This window comes from Bombus fervidus, chromosome 11 (genome assembly GCF_041682495.2).
Source record: "Bombus fervidus isolate BK054 chromosome 11, iyBomFerv1, whole genome shotgun sequence".
Taxonomy (NCBI): Eukaryota; Metazoa; Arthropoda; class Insecta; order Hymenoptera; family Apidae; genus Bombus; species Bombus fervidus.
In genome coordinates, this window is record NC_091527.1 from 11,086,180 (window position 1) to 11,111,813 (window position 25,634).

The window sequence follows — 25,634 nt, forward strand, 5'->3', positions numbered from 1 at the left end:
TTACGTAAAGTCTCGGAGTCTTGTCACTTTGGGGGTATTTAATACCTCGAGAAAAATGCTTGTGACGTTGTAAAGAATTTTATTGTCCGGGCCGTATGAGCTAGGTCCGAGGGCTCGTTATCCGTATTTCTATTGTTCACCGAGTGCATTCCTGTCGGGCGCAAATTACGCCGAAACATCTGCCGGCTACCGTACAATATCAGCCCCTCTACCTAAGAAATATCGGAAATAGTTGGCCGATCCGCGAAGGAAACACTTGGCACGCTGCCTAGTTCGCTCTCGGCGGCTTTGCTCCGGTTGCGCTACTTGCCGATGCATTACTTAGCTAGCAAGTGCAAGCAAGCGGCCGAGCTTACACGAGCAAGGAGACCTAGAAAATTCATCGTCCACGATGAATATGCCGTTTCTAAATGCGAGTGCTTACTTTTTATCTTCTTTTTCTTTTCTCTCTTCCTTTCGTTTATCCCTTTCTCCTTCTTTTTCAGTTTGTTTCTTTGCAAACCGTGCGCTGTGATCGCCTTCGCCATCGTTGACACACGCATACCCACCATATCCTACACACATATATACAGATAAAAGAGACGCCACGGAATTAAAATACGATATTGACCGCGTCCCGGTCTAACTAAATATTGATCGTTCTCCTTTGCGATCCCTTTTGTTTCGTTTGCGGCCGGGAGAGGCCAACTGACACGAATATCTTCTTTTCTTGCCTTAAGACGAGACTAGTGGAGTCATTAACGAGACGGCCTCGGTTTTCTCGCGACACTGATTCCACTCCTTGAACCCCTTCGCGTTCTTCTTTCTCTCTACACGTTTAAATACTACCACCACTCCGACGTAATTGTTTTCCGTGGAACAGGCAGTCGCGTGCTTTTCAGACGCGGTTAGAAGAGAGAGGAACTTTTAGAACTAAGGCTGACGACTAACACGACCGTCACGAAAAAAGGACCTGTATATGTTTTTAAGCGAATTAATCCTAGCGCGAGATCGTTAAGACAAGTGCGGGGCCACTTTCGATATAATACCGCGTTTAACCGTTTCTCAAAGTGGTTCTACTTAGCGCGATCGCGTATTCGAATCTATCGAAAATGTCGTAGTCAACCATATTGCAAACACGTGTTTGTGAATGTAATGGGGAAAATATCATACCTAGCGTTTTATATATATTATTAGAAATATATAAATATTGTCATACCAAGTATCTATTATATTGTAACTATGTAGAGAAACTTTGAAAATCCTTTCATAGACAAGTAGGTCTTACAATTTCGAAGTGCTAATTTCATTTTACCAATTATATAAAAATACTATATCGCGTTATAAACTTAATAAGGTACGTAAGTCGTAGAATAGAAAGAATTTAGATGATATAATTTACTACTATGTAATCCGCTAATTGATTTTTTTCTACCAAGGAATACGTACGGTAACATGAAAAAATTGCCGCCATATATGGTACTTTAAAAATCCGGGAAATATCCGCAAAAATAGGTATACATAAAATGCCTTGAATTCTCTGGCAATTTTTCTCGATTCTCTTAAAAATATAATTAAATCAAGTATCTCGACCGTACGATCCTAACATCCGGAGGAAGTCTACTCGAGTTTTAAATCACGGGTAAGGTAATTCGTTATTCCGCGTGTCTCGGTAGTCGCGTCACGCGGTCCGGTTATCGAGCGTTATTTGCTATCCATGTTCGAAGGATTTCCACGGAAAAACGCGCGCATTCGTCTACGTCCATCCTCTGCTGCGCTGAGTACGCGCAGGATCTGCTCGCGCGTCAGCCGTCGAGATACCGGGCGCTCGTTGCCCGGAGACTCTTCTCGTTTTTGTGCTCCGCACGAAAAACGTGAAATGATAATGTAGCCGGTATCCCGCCCTAATCGGCTTTGTATCCACCGTGATGGCTGGTGGACCGGGGTACTGCAAGCCGTGCGGCATAGGCACGGAACGAGGGAGGTGGCAGTTGGATCCTGGGGGCAGCTGGGAGAGATGCAAGCCTCCTCCGGCCTCCATGGAGGATTTAATTTACATCCACCGGCGAAAAACGCGGAAAACAGTTTATCAAAAAAGTTACCGCGCAGGCTCCGACCGTGCCGAGAGGCAGAGATAAAACGATGGAAGAAAAGAGAGAGAAAGAGAAAAGAGTGGGAAACAGCGGACCAGCAGGAGGAGGTGGTAGAGGTGGTGGAGGAGATGCCGGAGGAAAAGGGGGTGCGGGATAGAAAGAGGGTTCACGACGGCAGAAATGAAATTGTCCGTGCATGGATTACCGTCGACTTCGTTATACCGTCGAATTAGTCTCCCTCTCCACCCTTCTACTTCCCTCTTTCTCTCGGCTCTACATGTCCATTCTTCTACCTCTATCTCGCGGCGCATCATTTATTCACCGCTCCTAAAACGGCACTTAAGTATTTTTTAATAAAACCTCTTAGCTCGTGCGAGTACTTATATACCTCTGCCATTTATTACACTACGTCTTTCTTTGGCGGTTTCTTTTATTACTCGTCGGATAAACACCGACTTAATTTTCTATCTTTCCGGAATCTGGTCCCTTTCCCCTTACGCTGAGCTTCACCCGCTTACTCCCGATTCTTATCATCGTCATACGCCGATGCATCGTCGTCACGACAATCGCAAATAGATTCGATCATTCAGTTACGTAATTACGTACATATCGATATCCGTTTCAGATTTCCGACGAATTATCGACGAGGAAGAGGTTTCAGAGAAATAACGATCATGCGTGACCCGACGCGTAAAACGATGGCGGCTCGTTCGGTGCAACTTTAAATTTCCCGCTAATCCCACGGGGAATCGGTCCGATGCCTCTTGTGACGGTTCGCGGCAAAGCGAATCAGGATTCGAAATCGGCATGGACCGAGCGTAAAATTACTGTTTCGGCCAACATTTACTCCGGCGCTCGCGGGGGTAACGTTCGACTGGACAGCGACTCTGAATTGATTTCGTTTGAAATCCCATCCCCCATCCTCCCTTCTACCTCTTCTACGTCCGCCACTCACTCTTCCCCTTTCTCCCCTTCTCTCTTTCCCTCTCATCCAGGATCGTTGTTCGCTACCCTCGCCTTTCTCTTCTCTCACTCTCCCTCTCTCTCTCTCTCTCTCTCTCTTTGTCTCTCTCTCCCTCTCTCTCTCTCTCTATCCATCTATCTCTATCTCTATCTGGCGCCCTCTTTCTCCCTCTTTTCCTCCCTCTCTTCGTTTTCGAATCTCGTCCGGGTCTCTGACGCCTACATACTGAGACCAGGGCGAAATGCATTTCGATCCGCGCCATTTTCTACCGGTCGCATCTGCGTGTCCAGCTTCGAAATGGAGAAAAAAGACAAGCATTGATATGAGGAGGTGGGGAGGAGGAAGGGCGAAGGAAAAAGGAGAGAGAGAGAGAGAGAGAGAGAGGACTCATTAGCCAGGGTAACGTGACACACGAGCCGGAGAAAGTGATGCTGCAATCAATAACCAGCGACGCTATTTCCCGATGCGTGCCCCTTCGAAATTTCTGCAATTTCGCCACCGATTGCGAAACAATGCGCACCACCCGCCACGATTCCGCGGCCGTCACGCGGACCGCCATACGTTTCATGCGCGTTGTTTTTTCCACCGCGCAACTCTCGCAACTCTTGGACATTACCCCCACGCTGGCTAGACAATTCTACTAACTTTCAAGTTTAAAACGACGCGCGTCTAATCGTTTCTTGTTGCTTGCTCTTTTCGAATTTGCTACGATTTTCGAATTTATCGTATTCGATTATCTATTTCGATCGCAATAGCAGACAAAAATGATAGAACTCTGAGAACGTCAGGAATTATCGCTGTTTTCTTTTGTCTTCTTTAATGGTGAACGATTCATTCAGTGTTCGGAAACTTATTTTATATAAAAAAAAGTTTAGAAGAAAGGAATTGTGAAAACGACGAACGAGTTTCGAATTTAACGAAGATGGTATATCGTAAAATTATGTAATAGCTATAGGAATAACTAAGAATTGTCAATGTACGAGGAAAATTATGCAATTTCGTAATATTCTTTGCTTAAAAGAATACGATAATTTTGCCTAAAATTTAGGTAATAATGATTTCAATGAATACGTGTTCACGGGTCAAGAATCGGCTAAAGTTCTCGCTATTGTTCATCATTTTCACGATCGAGCGCAGGTAGAAAAGTTGGCTGGAAAGTTAGAAGCCGTCGATCATCGATATAATGTAAAACGCTACGACCAGCGGCACATCAAAAGAGCGAATTGCAAAATAATAGAGCAACGCGGTTAGTTCAAAATTCAACGAACCCCGTCCATGAAGGCTGGTAATCAATGAACCTTATGCGGAACAAAGAGATCAATGAACGCGAATGACTCGATGATACCAAGCTAGGAGCAAAATAAACCGGGGTTCGTGAAACTGGATGAGAGATGAAATGAAAAGCCTAGTTTAAAAACTTCAAAAAAAGAAAAAAGGAAAAAAGCAAAATAAAAAGGAAGAAAAAAGAGAAAAATGAGAGGAGAAAAAAGAGAAAGGGAAAAAGAGAAAGATTCGTAGGAAATTCAACAACGAACGGCCCAACCGATAATATCCATCGTCCACTCGAAGACGGGGTAGAGGGTCGGTGTCACTGGTCCCGGCGCCACGTCATTCGATATTTTTGTCAGTAAAACGATATCAGGCAAATTGCATCTGTCCTTTACACCGTGGCTCCGAGCCAGATCAAACAGTGTTCGTCCCTGGATATTACTCTTCCCTCATCGGTAGCCAGGGTGCACTTTCTCGTTCGTATCCGGCAGTCGGGCGTCGATGGAGTGCCTTTCGACGGTAAAAGGGGCGCGCGAGAGTGCGCAATAAATTTAGAGATGCTCAGAGATTAGTTTTATCGGGTAATCTATATCGCAAAAATGACATCACGCACGTGGGTCTGGCGATATTATTCCGTTTCTCCTCTAGTCTTTTTTCATCGAACGCGTTGTTCTTGTTGCGTTGTGAACGCGTCCTTCTTGTTACGTTATGAACGCACTTTCCGATGCAACGCTGCTAATATGATTTCCCAAGAGACGAAAAAGTTTCGTTGACTGCGCCGTCGTAGCAGCTTCGTAAAATTCGTTCCGAAAACGCTGGACGAATCCGTTAATGCTACCTTTAATTTGGCGCTCCTCCAAAAGAACTCATTCGAAGCGGGCGCAGAGGCCGCGGAACCTGGGCAATGGCCGCCGAACGGGACTCTTATTGGCGTCGTATGTAAATCGCCCATATGCCGAGTCAATTCTCTTGAGCACACCGTAAGCATGCGGGCAAACGAAGCACGCCAAGCACGACTATCTTACGACACGACATACGGGCGACAAGTAGGCCGGTGTCGTTAAAGGAGTAGCAACCTCGGACGTGTCTACAAAGAAACATGAAGGTTTTGACCGCTTTCGTTCACTCATCGGATACATTCTTCGCTCGATATAGACCTCGTGGTATAGACGAATGGAAAGTCCCGCGTAAAATGAATACCGTTCACATCGTTTTCCTAAATACCGTGCGAGATAATTTTATGGATTTCAGTTTTCCTGAATAAGTCAAATATCTTGTGTTTCATTTGGTTGACAGGTTTATCGAATTTATTACAAGAAACGACGCGTTAGATTCGTTGGGAACTCTAGATATCACTAAGCTATTGCCAGTACAACGTTAAAAACGTTTATTTCGTATATTATGTTAAAAGAAAGCTTTAGGAAAACTTTAAGAAAATTCTCGATGTTCCTGTGAATTCTTAAACCTTAAAATAAATTCTTCTATCGTATTAATATTATTAATTGAAATATACGAAGATCGTAGTGTTAATTACGAGACCAATCAACTTAAATTATCGAAAGCAGAAGAGTCACTTACTCGATTCGTGTCTTAGAACAATCTGATAATCCAATGTTCCTTTCACGATGAAAGACACGAAGGTGTCATATACCTGGGATCGACGGAAATGGTATCGTTTAAGACCCATGAACCTAAGCCGGTCGAATATTTACGGCAGCTTCTCCTATCCCGGGTGGTCGACAGTTGTCTAGTAAATCCTATTTACTGTTACCCAATGGTCTATGTGCGCTAGAGATGCTGGGAGGGTGCCTATCACCCCTAGCTAACCTACTGCCCTACTGCCACGAGTCTCACCCCTGAAAGAGTCTGTCGTATCTCTTTCTTTCCTTCACAACCTTTCACACGGTCTCCATCTCCCTTTGCCACTCTTTCCGTGATAGAGCTTTTGCTTTTTTCTCTTACCATCCCCTTCCCCCTTCGTGTTACGTCGCCATCTTTCCTCATACACGTAACGGTCCTTCACAGATCGGATCACGCGATGATCTCACGATATTCGTCATTTTCTATGGGACGAGCGAAGGGCGACTGTTTTTCAAGGTTTCTCGTACCTCGGAAACCGTCCCCTTTATTCCTATCGTGCCCCTTCCGTACGTAGTTCTTCGGTTACGCCTGATAATCGTTTCGAATCAACAAATACCAAGTATCGATCGAAGTTCTTTCCGAAGTATTGGCTAATTTGTTGGCTGTCGTCGCATCGAACTCTCTTTCCACCTTCGGAGAATTATCCATTGAATCACAAGTACTCGTTACTTGTATTTAGTAGACAAAATTCGAACAAACTTTACGAGGCATATAGGCGAAAGCAACGAAAAGCATTCGATATCTACTAAATATCAATAGATATCCTAATATTTATGTGGAAACGTCCGAATTTAGCTACAAAGAATCGTGTAAATTTTAATTATATCATACACGATCCTAATATATTCTTCCTAGACATTTAGGACACCTCTACTTTTCGCTATGTACCAACGTATTCTATCAAAACGCTAACGATAGGAATTATCAAATTATATTATCAGAGGCAAAATTACCGTAATCTTTTAGCGAAGATTCCAAACGTTAGAGGGAGGAAAGTGAATAAAGAAACGAGAAGCCCGCGGGAACGCGGAGGCTCCCTTGAAAAACGCGACCTAGACCCGTGGTTCTGTTCCGCGTTACAGCTCTTTCAAGCTGCGGAAACGTGCCCGTAATGTGGTTTAGCGTGGCATGACAGGAGGTAAACTTGACGACAAAGAATTATTGATTTTTTTTGAGCGGGTTGAACGAGTTGCTGGGCGGCTGAAGCGGTCCCGGTAGGGTATTCGACAAAGGATGTTTTCCAAGTCCCTAACCTAGGTAACCCTTCTCCTACGCTTCTGTCGCATGTGTACGTGTTTCCGTGTGCCACCCGGACTCTCAGTGGTTCTACTCTTGCCCCTGTGTCGACGTGTGTGCCGGGGGTTCGCCCTCTCCTTCTCTTTCTCTTTTCCTCTTTCTTTCTCTCTTTCTCTCTCTCTTCCGCCTGTCCTCTTTCCCCTCTTTTTCGTCTCTCGCTGCCCACACGCCGTGTGTACTCAGCCGATGCACCGAGGACTTAACTGCCTTATTGTCGTCCCAACAGGCATCGGAGCTTCGGGACAGATGTGCAAAATTTAAGGTTAGAATACCAGAGAAATCGTCACTGACGTCGAGACCCAAGCCTCTTCCTTGCTTCTCGCAATAACGCTCTCCCCTTGCTTTCCACCAATGAATAGGAAGTCGATGACCCACGAATTTCTTCAGATTAAATCGGTAAATACGGCGTCTCGCAGAGTAATCGGTCAATTGATACCTTTGAGTAACAGATTATGGTCGGAATATATGATTATGGTCGTGGGCTAATCCCTTGACAGCGTGATAAAACGACGAAGAGTTTGTAACGAATAATTTTGAAAATAATTACCTTATTCTCATGATTTCAGACATATTTTGCTATCAAATATAAAAAATACCTACTTTTAGATTTTTATAGGCAATAAATATTAATAATTGCATCACTACGTGTATTTGACGATTTGGACGAATTAATGTTCCGACGAATGAAACATCCGAAGCCCGAAGTGTACCCATTCATAAGAATGTATACCTAATACCTGTTTATAGATAGCAAATCCAACTGTTGTACTTTAATGAACTTTCGTAACGTACACGTATCATCGATACCATCATCAGATTTGTTCGACACGTAAAGACCCGCATTGTTCGTAACAGAAGCGTGTAACTATTCATGAAAGGATCAATTACATCGTACAATAGACAAGCTCAAAAGCGTCGCTAGTTTAACAACCGGTGGACGAAAACTTAAGAAAATTTGTTGCAACTTTTTACATCCTTCGTAGATAAATTACATAGATACGTCTTGCATAGATAGGAACACGAGGACAGAGAATCGATAAGTAACGTTTGGGAAACCAACCAGTTATTACACATATGTATACCAATCAAAGAACATTCGACGATTAACGCTCGGACAAGCTTTCGAACGGTCAGTCGAAGAAGGTCAAAGACCCTGGGCTCGAATTCCCGCCGGAATGGATCCGGTGTTCCACGATCAAGTAAGACGCTCAAGAATGCATCGTACCGGAACCCGGTAATTGAACCATTAAAAATTCGTTCGATCCCTTAATCAAAGAATGCGTTTAAAGCAAAGTGATCGAACAGTGTGGCTTCGCGTCTGACATCCCCTACCCCGATGATCGTAGTAGGCTTCCGTCGTTGCAGCAAGGCAACAGCCGCCAGTAGCAGTAACAGCAGCAGCAACCAACCTGGCTGAAAGTGCATCCACGTTAGAGCTCGGTCTTTTTGGAACACCGTACACCCAAATAGTCTAATTCAGCTTTCGCACCTTATGCACGCGAGGCTGCACATGCATAGTGCAACAGCGGCCGGTGCATCGGTGGCGGCTGCTCGGACGCCGGGGAAAAATCGATCGAATAAAAAATGCTTGGCCGATGCCGACGTGTGACGAGGACGCGAATCGCGGCCGATAGCAGCCAGTGGAGGTGGAGGAGGACGAGGACGAGGAGGACGAGGACGCCGGCGGGGTTGAAGGAGGGGTGGTGGTGAAGGCGGACGGGGGCTTAGTACGGTAGCAGAAGGAGGGATAGTCCGGGACCATTGAAGAGTGAAACCGCTCAAAGCAGCTGCCCCCGCCCCCTCTCTCGTCCAACCTTTCACCCTCCTCCTCGCCCCCTGATCCTCGCCCGCTTCGGCCTGTGCGCCCACCGATCCCAGAACCTCGACTCTCTCTTACTCCTCGTAGCTTTGAAAACCACCCCTCTCCGCTCCAACGTATCGTAGAGCCCTACAGCATCGCCACTCTCTCCCTCTCCTCTTCCTCCCTGTGTAGCCGCTTTCTTTTTCTCCTTCTCGTTCGCGCTCGCTCTCGTTCGTCTGCTTGCTCGCCGATTTCCCTTAAGGGAAGCCAAAAATCCCCGCGCTCTAAGAGTTCGTCGTGTGGCCGTGCTGCAAGAAACCGAATTACGTTTCTCCGATTCCCGATCCTTCGTTCGTGTTTTTCTGACCAAACCGTCCGCCTCGATGCTCGTTTTCCAGGTTCGGTGCGCGGCTGCTTGTTGAACCGCGATTACGACCGCCATGGAACAACTTCTTGAATGAGAGACGGGTCGCGTGGGTCCAGATCGGACAATTGCTTCGCATTCCCGCCGCTTAATACCCAGTATTAACGCGTTCCGTTTTTGATTATTTTCTTCTCTCGCTTACTTGTCATAAACTGGTTCGACGCAGTCTCGCGAAAATACCGAGCAATGCTATTTGACGAGAGGAACAAACGCGTCCAAAGCAACAAAGTACGGGGTACTGCATATACGAACGAGCTAAAGGTGCAGAAAATAAAAAGGATCCGCTCGAGTATCGGTTACCGGTACACCAGAAAATATGCAAATGCGTCTTTCGATTTCAATGAGCAGCGGCTCGCGCCGAGTCTTCTTCGGTCGTTCTAATGCTCTTTGCATAATAAATTCGACTCTCCGCCGTGCGATTTACATTAGGCAAGCGTGTGCCACGAGTGGCCAAGTTATTCGTCCGCCTATCTGTCTGTCGGCACACTGTTGATGTTCCCCGAGGCCAACGTTAAGAGAATGAAAACGAGTTAGCAAGGAGAGAAAGACCGAGGATCAAAACGAGGGGAGCACTAAGGGGGTCGAAGGGGGTCTAAGGCAGCCAGATGTAAAAAGAGAGAGAAGAGAGTAAAAGAAGCGGGAAGGGGAGTCGAAAAGCAAGGGGCACACTAGGAGCGTGCATTGTAAGATCGGCGCGTGCGGCACGCGGAGCCTTCGTTCGCCTAAGTTTGTGCCCTGTGTCGTAGAACCCCCGTGTTCAGAACCGGACCCCCGTCTCCCTTCTGCCTTTTCGTGCCACCGTTTCTCGAGTTCCCTCTTTTATGAAGGGCGAGGGCCCAGAAGCTCATTGTCGGGGGCACATCTGCTGCGCGATCGCCAAACGATTGTCTCGCAAGCTTAGGAAACTTGCTCCTCGTCGAAAAAAAGGTGGCTTAGCAGCCGGGCGAACCAAGCACGCGGCCAAACGTACGTGCGTTCCCCCTTCGAGGGGATGACCAGAAGGACGACTGTTTTCGTAGAAGCAATGTAACTTTTGGCAAATGTCTATCTGCACGTTAATAATTTGAATGATCGTCGTGTCTTGGTTCGCAGACAAGTCATTCGATGCGACTAAATTATTCTTATTAACGAGAATGAATTTTGGATAACTCGAAAGATAGTTGTTTCTTGACTCTGTCGCGTCACTTGTCGTTGTTACGATGCATAATTTTTCGCACATACATTGCGAGATCGGGATATAGAAATTTTAATTGATAAGCATGTCGAAAGTTTATTACGAATACATCTTAAAATCTTGAATTTTATATTAGAATTAAAAGCAAAGTCTGCAATTGCGTGATCCATCTTGATGTACAAAAAGAACAAAGTACTCGAAGTAATATACAACAATGCAGACTTCTACAACACGAATAATATTGATCGGTCATTTACTTCGAGTCTCGCTGTAAAAGGTATGCATCATGGCGATACTTTTCAGAGTTTCTTACAACACCCTGAAAGAAACCGTAATTACGGTTCCCTCGTAATTTAAACGCGTGGCGCGCATCGCCGCGAGAAAATGATCTAATTCGCGTATCTCTTCACCCCCCTGCTACCCACCCACCCATGCTCTCGGACGTTCCGTGGAAAAAAGTTCATCGTTCACAAGCCACGACTCGTCACCCCTTCCGAAAAGCGGCACCGGATATTACTCCGTCCGCCTAGCACCCATCAGTAAGCCCAACAAACCGCCTCGCCGGTCGCAATCAACAACACCGGCGACACAGAGCAAGCGTGCGACCCTTAAGCCCTTGCGGAAATAGCACGCGAGCGTACGGAACGTGTCATACTTGGCTAGGTGGCCGTGACGGGACAGAATGAAGTAATCACTTGCTAACTTGTATTTTAATTACTTGATTTTCCGGGCTGCGATCGCGCCGTCGTCGACAACGACCACGACGAAGTCGGGACGACCAACGCAGAGCGGCATCGCAGCCTGGATGATCGTCGTCGTCGCGTTTGCCGCTCCAAGTCTGAGTACAGATGGCGTTAAAGTGTTAATTACTAATTAAGAAGGGTGCACAGGGTGCAGCATCAAGACCCTGCGCGACACCTTTTTGAACGCGCCCTCTGAATGGACGCTTACGCCCTGACGGGCAAACGCGTGTACTCACCCATCCATCCGCATTCATGAGCCACGCAACCACGCACACACCTATATACATACGCACCGCGTACTACGCGATCTGTCCACGTAAAGAGGGAAAGAGAGAGGACGTGCGTCTGTGGGAGGTGTGCTCGGTTGCACGCGCGTGAGGACCGAGACACGATGCGATACGATGCGATACGATGCGGCGCGACACGATGCGACCTTACCAACCCTACATGCAAGCAAGACGAACGAAACCGGAACGCGCGCGCAAACACGTAACACGCGCGCGCCCAGGCCACCGTTATGTTACGAGCGCGCAGACGCTTAATGTTCTCTCGTTATATGCACTTTCACGCCTCGTGCCCGTTACCCGTGAGGATAAAGTAGCGCGTGGCACGACGTTCCTCTCGAATTCTTTGCGAATTCTTCTTCCGTACCCTCTCGTCTCGCGCGTCCACGAGACGGTTTTTCCAGCTGGCTGTGACGCCATCGGCCACCGCACAAAACAGCTGCGTGTGAATTTATCTCTGTTGATGGCGGTTGAACGCGCCGATTCAACTTCGCCCACGATGTTTCTCTGTTAATTGTGCTGAACGCGCCGGTATTCCGTAAATGGACCCCGTTTCTGCCCGCTGATAATTATAAGCTGAAAAGAAAGCCGCCGCGCGGTAGTAAGGAAACGCCAGGGTAATGTTGTCCCTTTTCCTTGCGCTACCGGTTAAACGTTCCTCTCGAGCGTCCCTGAGCCGTGAACTTGAGTTTTTTGGCGCACGGTTTAGGAGGACGAGGAGAAGTAGCCATCCAGGCAAAGATTAAGCGAACGAAATTTTGCGTTTTTGTGGTCTGTACACCGTGTTTGTCCTGAAACGGGCCCTAAAGATTCCTGCGAGTAAACTACCTTAAAAGTCTCTCTTATTTTAACAGTGTCCCTTTCACGAAGATCGCGCGCGTTACAAAATATTTAAAAACCCGCGTTTTAACCGTTGCTCCTATGTAGAAACGTTTTAAAACGCTCGCCGTTTACTTCAGTAAAATTTTAAACTAGTATTTTAATCTCAATTACATTAAACAGGCTTGCAATTAGATATACCATTTATCGTATTAACTCTATCGTAAAAATATTTTTACTAGTCTTGTACAAATACTTGCACAAACTAGATTATTCCATATGATCGAATTCTTGTTCATCGGCTATTTTCACAGCCTTGTTATATAATTCTACAGACATTAGATAGACGCACGCTACAAACGTTTATAAATCGTTACGTTTATCGGCGATCGATGAGCCAATAAGTAATAGATAAATGTAGAAATTGATTCCATAAACGGGTGTCGAACTTCAGCCAAGGGTAGATAGATTTAAAGGATGTAAAAAGTTTGTTCGGGCCGATCGAAGAACAGCTGTTTCACAGAGGGGACAAAAAGGTTCCAAGGTGATCGAGCCCGCGGCCGACACTTTGCGAATCTTGGCGGATTGTCGGCCGTTCCTTGAGCGTCTTCTCCCCTTCGAGAGGGAGTCGTCCGTGGGAAAGTTCTGGCAAGAAAGCCGCGCGAGGGGTTGAGAGAGACTTTAAGGGTCAGCTCCGGTCTTGGGGAGCCGAGGTGTTCGGCATTGTCGAAGGTCGACCGACTTGGCATAACCGTTAAAAGGGAGCCGGCTGTCTGGCTTAAGAAGCACGATCTTTGAATAGAGACGGGGATGAGGAATATAAGTGACGAGTACAAGGCGAGAAGACGCGAGTCGTCGTTACGCCCAGAGTCACTTTACAGTCTGGAAACGAGCGGCCGATTTCTCGCCGCGCTTTTCCACGCCCCTGTTTTCTACTACATCCCTGTTTGCCGAATGCAAATGCAAATAGGTTCTCTTTAGAACTGCGGGAAGCAAGTCATCTTGCGACGACACCCTTACGTTTCAAAGCGAAGAGAAACGTTAAGAAGGAAGCAAATAATAAAAAGAAGAGAAGAAAGGCCAAGTATATGTATGTTTAAGCCGGTGAAAATTCTTAACTAGCTCGAAAGTATGTTTGGACAATGACGATTGGAATTCGAAAGAGACGCGCGTTTTTTCGCGAATCGACAAAATAGTGGTTAGAGAGTGGTGTGAAATTAAAAAAAAAAAAAAAAAAAAAGAAAAACAGGCAGGTACTGATGTTCCCCCTTTTAATTGGTGCTCTCGCCTATACGGCGTGCAACCCGTTACAAAAGCGACGCGTCGAAACAGCAACCCGCGACGATGAAGATCGCGTATGAAGGAGGCGTCACGTCGACAGCCATCATTGCCATTAAACGCTTCAATACGCGGCGCCTCTACAACTCGCATTATTGCTTCACCTGTGCCACGGTACGCACCATCGTCACGAAAAAGGAATCGACGAATTTATGTTTATCGCGGTGCACCCTGTTGCCTTTGTGCTTGTTGAAAACGCGGCCCAAAAGGATCGGTTGCAACTCGAGGAATTCTCCAACGACAGAAGCGTTCCATTCAAAGGTGGCAAGTGAACGCGAATGTTCGAACGACCATGAAAGGAGATACTAAAATTAAAAAAAAAAAGACTAAGAAAGAAAGCGAACAAAATGCTCGCGTACGTGTTCACGTAAATGACGAAAACAGAGATACACGCGTCAAAGTCTATTAAATTACACGCGTTACAAACGTGTGCTGTTAAGAACGAACAAGTTACGGGAAAGAAGGATACTCTCCCTCGAGAGTGTCTCTCGCGATGCTAAGAATCGCGAAAAACTCGAGCTAACGATTTCCGTTCGCGGCAAGAGCTAATTATTCCCTCCTCGAAGACACCCCGCATCTTCGCCTTCTTTCTAGTCATCACCTCCTGCTCTCTCTCTCTATCTCTGCCTCTGTTTTTTCGGTGGTAAAGGCAGCTCGTAATTAGATGCTAATAATCAGCACCCTCCAGGAGGATCACGCTCTTTTCCTCTGTCTCATTCGCGTCTCTGTCGCTCTCTTTCGCCGTCGCCCCGTTGCAACGGGGCGCAAGAAAACCCAAGCCCCTGAAGAGCTTATTATTATCCTAATTATACAATACTATAATGAATGACTCCGCGGCTCACCCTCTAGCCCTTACTCTCACTATCTTCCTCCCGGTGGTGGCACGTTCTCTTTTTTTCTTCGTTCCTCGTGGTCTCTCCCTCTCGCTCCTTTTCCTTTCTTCTCGCTCACCGTTGCTCTTCTCCTCTGCACTTGGTAGTCGAAGAGTGGCAATTCTAGCACTCGGGCTTTTTGTCAAACCGACTACGGAACTAGTGCCGTCTCCCTCGCGCCCTTACACCCTATTATGCGACCAGCCTCGTCTCTCGTCCCGTTTTCTCTCTGTCTCCTGGTGTCTGTTTTAATTAGGCACTTCGCGGATATATATACGTATCTACCATGCGGTATTACGTAGGTACATAACCCAGCCGAGCCCAGCCCAGCCCAGACCTAGCCCAGTCTGCCTACCGTACGTATTCCACCTATACTCGGCGATCCGACGAGCTTGAATGCGGTTGATGGGTGGTTGAGTAAGGATTATAGACGCAGGTGACACATACACGTTACCTCCGAGAGGTTGAAGTCGGGGGTGGCTCGGCCCCGATGGGTGCTGCTGACGGTTCAAGGAGACGTTGAAATAGAGAGACGGAGCGCGAGATAGGAAGAGAAAGAGAGAAGGAGAGGAACGCACACGTGAGAGCGTGCGAAAGGGAGAGCGGCCACGAAGGGAGAAAGTGAACGCGAACGAGCTACCGAAGAGAGGGAGAAGGGACTCGGGACACGATTCTACAGAGACACACTCCTCTTTCAATTCTCCTCTCTCGTGTGCACAACCTTCTCTGACTGACTGCTGATAAGAGCACGCGAAATTGTCTTAATTGGCGAGAGAGCCAATCTGGAGTGATCGAATGAGAAGTGGCTCTCGCGTCTCCGCCACCTGACTCCTCTACTCGCCCTTTCTTCTGGTCGCTGAAGAGATAGATCGGAACGTGACGCGCCAAGGATCCCATTGTTTTCTTTCGTTGATTCGAATAGACGAGTTCGATAGACGAGTGTAGCTGCGTCGATCTTGTTTCCTCGATCCTCGATCTTGCCATCTTGTTCGTTACTTCGAGTATCATCCGCTCGCAACCGCGGTTGCTGGTCTTATCGATGACTCGGGTCTACCTAAAACTTTACCCCCTTACCGATATCGTTGAAGTTATCGGGTCGAGAGGTATCTTTACTATGTACGTTTTCAACATCGTCGAGAAAACAAAATAAAAAAAAAAAAAGAAGAGAGAGAGAGGAAGACCGAAGATCTCTGTGAAACCTCTGTAGTAAGACTATTAAAAAAACTGTAAAAAATCCTTCGTTCGTCGCATGACCATTTTAATCGTCAATTTCAAAGATTCAATTAATCGTTGATTCCCGAGCAATTACTTAACTCTAAAGAACGTAGGAACAAAACATCTTCAAAGGGTTGGTTTCAAAGGTAAACAGGAAACTATGGCGGAAGAAAGGAAGGGATGAAAACACCGTATAATGGAATATTCCTAGATGCATTTGGTTTGGCGGAAACGACGGAGACGAAGGGTATGGAAATGTTAGTCGATCTCCTGTTTCATGAGCTGCGCGCGAGTCCGCCAGGCGGAAGCAATCTTAAAAATTGCTCCCAGAGGCACCGAGCGAAGACCAAGACCCGAAGGTTTGAACCGGTTGCCTCATATTGTCGAGCATTCAGGGACCTCGAGTTATACAAGCCGCAGTAGCACTACCGACTCGTTGCTTTCCCGCTGAACCGTACTTCTTTGCATCCCCTCGGGATCCAAAGTGCAAGATCAACCTGACTGCTATTTTCGCTGCCATTCTGGCCTGCTACTCTAGGATACTTCCACCACCGAGCGCTCACTTTTCTGTGTGCGTTTAAGGGTGAGGAGGATAGGGACTTCGGAAAGAAAGATCGAGAAAAGAATGGAAAAATATCCGGACAAGTAGCAACCTTCGCTTACCCGTTCCTTCTCTCTGTCTCTCTGCCCCGGTCGTCGCGTCAAGTCATTTTTGTATTTCCCTCGCTCGACTTGTTCGTTGCTGATATCGATAAATGCGGGGACGGTTTCCTTCTTCGTCGCCATCGACGTCTTTCCCTCTCTTATTCCGTTTTCTTCCATCTGTCGCGACAACTTCGTTGGATACGTGAACGTATGACAAGTATGAGAAGACACGTATTCATTTATTTACTCCTATAAATTTTGAATTTTGCGATTATAGTTACTAATTAATTATAGTCTCTCGAATGCAGTTATCTGAACGTCAACTCTTATTATGTACCGTTGAAGTGGTCAACACTTCTAAGAAAACTCTACATCTGGTCTTTCGGTTTTCTCAAGCGCCGAAGCTATCGACAGCGTATAGACAAAAGACTGCGTCGAAGGCAGACCATAAACAGTAGACAGGCGACGATGGCTTCAGGGCTTTCGGTCATAGGGTAACACTGTTAGCGTGCGGATCTGCACCAGCTCAATTATATTCCGATTTGTATTTACACTTCAGTATTTAAAATATATTTTCTACCTTACAATTTATCCACGCGTTCCTTTGTTCATCTAATAATCTCAACATGTACATACACGAAGGAAAAGTCATAGATAGTGAAGGGAATCAGTTAACTTGTAGTAGACGAACTGCAGCTGTATCAATTGTTTGTCTACCGATGGTTAAAGTAATCCATAGTCTTGAACGATCTATTTACTATGTTACAAACCTTGAGAAAATCTATTTTCAGAATACACTATGTAACACGTGATACTCGCTTTATCCCTGACATTTACTTTGCTACCCTTCTGTGATTAAAAACTTGTAACGCTTTGAAACCCAGCATTAGTTTCCTAAGGTTTTATTAGAATAGTTGACGAACGCTTACCGCCTTAATTAAACACATTTTGAAAAATCTGTGAGAAATTTTGTGAAACGCAACAAAAGTGACAAAGGTTGTTCATTGTGGTACGGTAATCGCATCTTAGCGAGATCGTGTTCAACCCCTTCACCTTGAAAACGAACGAAAAAGCGTTGCATAGAAAGTAATTCCGTCGGCGTTTCAGTTGAAAAAATAATTAATTTCTTAATCAGTGGCAGCCGTATTGAAGCGGTTGTCGCGTACGCAAAGACGTCGTACAAAGGACCGGTTCGCGTTCAAAGTAGCGTGTTTCGTTTCAGTGTCGGCACGACGCGTCGTAACCGTTCCTTTCCCGAGTTTTCGGTGAGATCCAGCGAAGCGAAGCTACCCCTTGGTACCGCCCCTTCTCGGTTTCTCCACGCGAAGGCTCGGGTCACTATTACTATACAAATTACCCGCCAATTAGTGACTTGTGCTTGTTTAACTGCGTTAATTAATGAACGTAAACGGCAAACTTGACGTCGGGAACTCGATTTTTTCCTTTGCCGGTGCAGAGAAAAGGAAAAAAAAAATGACGGTATCGCGCGCAATCCTGCGGCGTTTGTAAGTGTACGCGCGTACACTCGTTCGTGCTTTTCTGTAAACGTCGGCGGTTGCCTCTGCGAGGGTGTCGAGGTCTTCTTGGACGATACAGTGTAACACGTTCTTAATAGTCTCTTTGAACCGCGTCGCTTGCCAGCCGACGAGGAGTTGTACACACTCTTTGCGACTCTTTCCCCTTCTTCCTTCTTCACCTTCTACCGCTTGCGTCAGACCACTTTTAGTATCGACCCTTAATTAATTATCGGTAGTGCATTAGCATTCTCCGTTCCGCGAGAATCAACGTCAAGCATGGCGCTTGCTAACTTTCGAAGGAGAAAATATATTTTTACCCCCCACCACGGTTCGTCGTTTTCTAGCTACCAGCGAATTAAGAGGATTTCTAATATCTTCATTAGGTTCCTTTCAACGGGTGGTGAAATTACGAAGTTTTGTACGGCGAAGCTCTGATATATTTCACGTCGATGTAATTGTCGAATTTTTTATTTGAAGTCTGATGAAAAGATTATGTTGTTTTTCTTTTTTTAATGCAGATTTGAAATCATTTTGAAGAGAATAGAAAACAAAGTAGTGATTTAAAATTGTTGCAAGGCCGACGACTAATTTACTTTTGTTGTTTCAGGGAGTTCTACTACATCCAGATGGAGAAATACGCGAGGCAAGCTGTTTCGGAAGGCGTGAAGAACGTAGATGACCTACGAGTTGGAGGTGACTCGGAAATCTATCGAGTTCTCAACCTTCATTACAACAGAAATAACCATATTGAGGTAAATTGATCGTTATACTGCGCAAAATTCTGCGAAAAAAAGAATTCCGTAAAAAGAAGATATATGAAAAATTCATTTCGAATTCTATTTGAGAAAACGAAATTCAAAAATTGATTGAAGCCAATTGACGTCGACTTCTGCTATGAGACGTTTCAGCCGCATTTATTAAGCCCGAAAAATTACGCGATAATAAAGGATCAGAAGAGGAGGAAACAGTATTTTTGAAAATCTACACTTTTCCAATTATTTATGACGTCTTCTTGCAATGACTGAAAGTTATAGAAGCAGGCCATTGGTCATTTAAGAAGATGAACGCTAATTACGTTTTCGTAGAATAGAATTTTTCAGAAATGAAAGTATAGTTTTCGTAAAGTTGAACCGCGATTCGCCATACCTTAATACGATAAAAGTTGCAGCACTCATAATGTCGTTAGAAAAACAAAGAAACGGTTTCGATGCACGACCACCTGCGTGTCCTATGATTCGCCAATCAAACTCGTGACATGCCGCTGGAATCGAGCTGTCAGAGTCGAAATTTCGATAGAAGCGACAAAATTGCCGGCAGTCGGATCGTTTCCAGCACGGAGACAGCGCGCGACCGTGCAATTATTCGGCGGTCGGCCATGACCGCGCCACGTTACCCCGTCTTTCTCATCTCGCGGAACGCTTTTAAACGAATTCGAACCGGTTAGGTTGAATCCGAAGTTACACGTCGCAAAGCCGGTGTTACCTGGCAAATCACTCGTACGTCTCTACTTTCCCATTGTTGGGCGCAATTTACTTTCGCCACAGCGTAACGACCGTTGATTGTATTTGCAGCAAGTTGCGCGACGCGGCGCGTGCACGCGTAAAGCAGCTATTTAATATTATTTAACGAGTCTCCGGTGAAACCTGGAGGCACCATTCTTCCGGGCCTGGTCACAATCGTCACCCGCTTGACGCGTAATTAATTACTCGTGTTCGTTAATAACCCAAACGTACTAATTATAAGTGGAAACTCTTAGCATGCGGCTCAGGCAACGCGGACGAACCTGCGCGCCCGCTCGCCTCGTGCTCGTTAAGCGATACATGCGTGACATCGCTTTAATTCTTCGGATACGCGCGACTCCTTCGATGAATCGTAATGAGCGCAGAGAAATTATCTTTCTCGTCTCTACCGGATATATATATATATTTTTTTCCCTCCTCTTAACCACGTTCGAGATTTCCTCGTCGTTGAGGGTGTACGGCGTGTCGATTGATCATTTTACGCGAATTCCGTTCGTCGATGAACTTTTTCAGCATGAACGCGTTCTTGAGTAAAACAGACTCGATTTCTCGCGGCATGTAAGAAACGATACAACGAGATAACAGACTCGTTGCTCTTTTCAAAATTGCTAATGTTTCGTTGGAATTTCCAGGTGCCGAGCAACTTCAGGTTTGTGGTCGAACAAACGCTAAAAGAATTCTTCAAGGCGATTCAGGGTGGCAAGGACACCGAACAGAGCTGGAAAAAGTCCATCTACAAAGTGATCTCGAGGCTGGACGACCCGGTACCGGAGTACTTCAAGACCCCGAACTTCCTGCAGCAGCTCGGTTAAATCAGGAGGTCGCGTGGCTCTTGCTCTTCGTGGTGCGCGGGCTCATCAGCGCTCGTCGGCTCCCGGTAAAACCAAGAAACCAAAAATATATAGCGAAAGAAGGAACGGTCAGCGAAGAAGGATCGCATCCGCCAGGAGGTACACGTCCTTCGCGTAAAGCGCGTTCAGGTATCCTTAAACTAACATATCGCAAAACGAGCGTGAGAGAGAACGTGAGAGGGAGAGAAAGAAAGAGAGAGAGAGAGAGAGAGAGAGAACATGAGAGAGTTAGGGAGATTGTACACACAACGTTCAGGAAGAACGAACGGAACGAATGAACACGCGACGTACGGAGGCATCGATCATCAGCAGGAACGATGAGGAGTGCCGACGAAGGATCAGGCTGTGACCTAATCACGAGACAATGTCTACGCGCGAGATGGGTGGATAATTATTATACGCTTCGTGCCTTTAATTACCCGATCGAACGTCTCTCGATCGGGACACCGTGAGTTACTAACGAGGCCACGAACTATCCACCCTTTCCTTACCGTGGACAACACCGATACCGAAACCGACGGTCTTTGGAGGAAGCGGAAGAAAACAGGACGAAAGCGTGGTCAACGAACGGCAAGGAATTACACAATACACAGCTTCGAGCGTCGAGAGTACCTATTGTTTCGATTTGTTGCGTACATAATACGGTTCACCGATGAATATCGCCTAATTTTAAGACACTCGTTTCTCCGAGTAGGCATTAAGGAGCGTAATAACCCGCGACGACGACCGATGGGTGGCTTTCGTTCGAACGAACGTTGACGAGGTGTGTAAACGATGATAGCTATATTTGTCCACGTTTCTAGAGAAACCGATGATACTTATTATCTACTGATGATGGAGCGAGTTCCGCTGGACGGATCCTCCGCAGCTTCCGGTTGAGAGGCAGAAGAGGAACCCTTCTCGTGGATCTTCCGGAAACGACTCGCAACAAACGGCTAACAAAACCCTTCGTTTCGAGTCGTTTCGAAACGGTATGGAACAACGATGGCCAGTTTCACTCGGCATTCGTCACGCTGCGTACCTCGTGGCATTTTGTTTTTTCTTTTTTTTTTTTCTTCTTTTTTCTCAAAGCGCGGACCTCGTGATTCGATCGCACCCCTGTCGAACGTCGTCTCGGTAGCATTAGTTTCTATAGCGCGATCACTGCAACAGACTGGCTCCGACACAGGGAGAGCCTGGATGATTCGTTGTTTCCAACGAGAATGCTAGGATGGCGGTTCGTACCGAATCGACGGGAACGAAACCCGATGTTCTTTTCTTCAACGGAAGTAACATTTTTCCATAAGAAAGATAGAAACGGCCGGAACACGCAGGAAAACCTGCGTGGGAAGGCTAGCAAGATATAAAATCCCTTTTCTTAAGTTGTACACAAGATTTTTGTCTCGTAATCGCACCATGTGAAAATAAACGAAAAATCGAACGACACGTTGGAAATCGTCGCGAATATACTTGGTTCTTATTCGATGGAAATTCAAACGTAGATTATAACCAACGATGAACATTCCTAACCCGGTGAACGCCTCGAAAATTCCGTATTCGGACGAGCGTGACGCGCGAATGTCGAAAAACACGAGCGTATCGCGGACGCGATCCTGACGATGCTCGCGATCGCGAAAACAAACGTCGATTTAACTTGGCAAAGAAGAAAAATTCTCTGTCGTTGTATTTTTCTCGGTTCGAAGTTCGCTCTCGTGAAAACAGGAGAACGAAAACGAAACGCGATTGTAAACGGAGAGAAAATGTCCGCGGTGCACGTATAATATTTCGCGTAAAACAAAAGTAAATTACGTAGAGAGATGTTTTTATTAACGATTAATTGATAGAATATAAACGAGGTTAGGCTAGTCGCAGTGACAGGAGTACGAGTAACAGGGACGACAACAGGGAGGGGCGAACGAACGCGTAAACGTACGAGATATTTTAACGAAAACGATCCAGCACCGGCGATTAATTTTTCAGAAATAAATAAAACGTGTTGTAGACATTTAGATTCGGCAAAGTTGATTCAAACGAACATACATATACGAGGAAAAGAAAATGTAACGATTATCATCGAGTAACAATGGGGAGGGAGGAGAAAGTTGATATAGATTAAAAAGAGGCTAAAACAAAAATAAAAAAAAAAAAACAATCGTACGCCGGTGCGTAACTAATATAAAGTAGATTATATTAAAAACGTATATATGTATATATACACACATGTATAAATATATATATACCTATATATATATATGAGAAAAATTGAAGTATAAAAGATATACATAGATATATATATATGTATAATTACATAAAATTATATGTATATATATAATAGGCATATAAAACGAAAGACGGATGTTGGCGCGATTAAAATTGCGTAAGGAATGTGTGACAAAGGGTTAGCCACCCACGCCTCCCTTATTCCACTTGTATCCGACCTATAGCACACGACACTCGCGCGCGCGTACACATTCAAGCACACGTATACACATTCATACAGTTACACATCCGCATACACACACATTACACGGTGTATTTCGATACCCGTTTTCGAACGTTGTACAGACCACGTTATACGTACACATACGCAGAGGCAAGTGCGGATTTTGACGCGAGAATTCATTGCCCGAGTCTACACATGTTCTCTTACTACGAACGTTTGTTTTCTTTTTCCCCTATATACGTATAGACGGTTTTGTAGATAACTTATCGTACGATATAATATGATTATTATAATTATACATATGTCTCGGGTGGTAGCGAGTTCTTGTAAGTTAACCTAATTACCTTCTCACCTTTACTACCACTATTATTCTCGCTATTATGTGCACTATTATTATTAAAATTATTATTATTATTATTATTATTGCTATTATTATTATTATTATTATTATTATCGGTACCATTATTATCAGTTATGTTATGTATATTATGTGACGATTTTTGTTTAAATCGCGATTATCACGAACCTGATCAACAGTAGCCATTGATTTTATTTGTTTGGCATTGTAGTTCACCCCTAGTTTCGCGTCGCGTTGCGTATCACCGAACGACACGATGTCCCTTGTTCGTAAATTCCTGTCTCCCTTTTGCATTTCCTTTTTCCCTTTTACGTTAAGATGAAATCCCTTCTTATCAGAACTCCTTCGTACCCTGTTCATTCAACGATACTTTTCGCCTATGTTTTGACATTTTAGTTATTATTTGTGTATTTTAGTTATTGTATCACGACGATCATTATTCTTATTATCATTATTATGATTATCATTACAATTAAGCATGAGTTTATACAAGTGTACACGACAGAGAAAGGGAGCAAATAAAAAAGAAAAAGAATGGAAAGAGAGAAGAGACACGCGTACGTACACGTATACATATACACACACGTTTCTGTAAGCGGTGAGTCTTAACCTAGTCACGAGTCACTAATATTTTAATTTTAACGATCGATTTATTGATTATTATTTTATTTATTATTTACGAGGAATAAAAACGACACATTGGACTCTGATTTGTCTTCTTTTATTTTATTTACCATTAACCGCGGCCACGTTTTACACCGTTGCGTTTCATACTGTTGTTTAGCATTATAAGATAAACCACCGTCGTGCGTTACATTCCCTGTTCCCATCTCTCTTCAAGTCCCACATCGAAATTGTAGATTTGAATGCGACACCTGGCGAATTGTCTCGAGCTCAGACGTTTCGAACATATTCGACTGCCGCATACCCGGCCTACCTTCAATCCGAAAACCGAACGAGTCTCGTATATCTGAAAATGAAGATTGCGGTGACGTGTTCAAGCTGGAAATCGACGTTAATCGAGTCGAATCGCTACAAAGAGTTAGCAAATGATAAAAACAGATTACATAAAGTAAAAGGCAGAAAAAGACGTTTATGGGACAAGGGCTGATGTAAATTTATAGAAACTTTCGACTCTTAGATACGATTAGACAGTGGCCTAAAATTAATGTAGCACATCTCCTTCGGCGTTGGCCTAAGATTTTGGTCTAAAAAGTGTTTACGTTCGGGGAGGTAAGGAACGGAGCGGGGAAGAAACGTGTTGCAAAGATCGAATATTTAACAAATTATTCGTTTTAGGGGATTTTTCGAAACGACGATCACGTACCTGCGACTCGAGATCGCGATTTCCGGCTGAACGATCCACGTTGACCGCGCACGATTCCCGTGCTCGTTCGGTGCTCAGTTCCTACGTTCTACTCGCATCTGCGATCAGCGACAACATCATCATTCGCCAGGGGAAATTTAGCAGTGAATCTCGAGGGAGATTTAATCTACCAATGCGCGAAGCGATCAACGCGGGACGGCGAACGCATGCCGCAAATCCCGCGCGTTTGCGCCTCGCAAACACATTTGTCGATTCGTTGAAATTTGCCCGACAAAACTTTTCGTCGCACGCTCTTTGATCGTTAAACGTCTATAACTCGATTTTTTGCATTAACAGGTATTGCTAGCCGATAACGACGTAAATTCGAGACATCTACTAGGCAAAGTGAGAGAAAAGCTGATAGTATTCGCTGTAATTGTTAAACGAATTGATCGTTGCGTAACGAATTAGAATACGGTGGAGAAAAATTTATCGACGTATAAAATTTCGAAGGATCCTGGAGATCGATTATTTTTTTACAAATTTATTTAAAGTTCTGTCTCTTATTAACTGTACACGTGCGTGTAGATCAACGATCAACCGATTACGTGGAGATTAGTAGGAGATCTCCATGGAAATAATTTTATTCGCAAAACGCATTCGTGGATTAAACTGAGCTCGCTACCGCGATATTCGCAGATAGCACTTTGCGCTTGCACGTAGCTACGCGTCAACGTCTTTCTCCAATAAAACGGAGCATTCTCCTCGTAACCATAAAAGAAAAAAAAAAAACATTTAACTGCCATACACACCGTTAGCCAAAATAAAAAAGAAAAAAAAAACAGAAAGCAAAACTTAAAATTAAGAAAACACTTATCTATAATGGAACCGCGTAAAAATAGTAAGCACCCTGATACTCCGCCATTATTGCGACAAACAGTAACAGCCAGCCCAATAGAAAGTAATATCCTAAGGGAAACAGAAATTAACAAACGATCAATAGCACGTAATTCGTTGAAACAGCTGAAAACAGAACCAAAGAAGCTCAAAGGCTGGAGCGAAAACTCCAGCCTTCGAATCACACACGCTTAAAACAGAAAAAC

The 25,634-nt window shown here is 45.0% G+C and overlaps 1 protein-coding gene across 2 annotated transcripts in view; it reads left to right on the forward strand.

The window, feature by feature from the left end:
- The window catches only part of LOC139992596 (uncharacterized), a 41,699-nt gene extending 19,671 nt beyond the window's left edge, over positions 1-22,028 (forward strand). For both annotated transcript variants that reach the window (XM_072013552.1, XM_072013553.1), the window contains exons 4-5: positions 18,682-18,826; positions 20,227-22,028. In XM_072013552.1, the coding sequence (XP_071869653.1) occupies positions 18,682-18,826; positions 20,227-20,406 (325 nt within the window). In that variant the 3' untranslated portion in view covers positions 20,407-22,028. The remainder of the gene's footprint in view (positions 1-18,681; positions 18,827-20,226) is intronic.
- Positions 22,029-25,634: the final 3,606 nt, after the last annotated feature.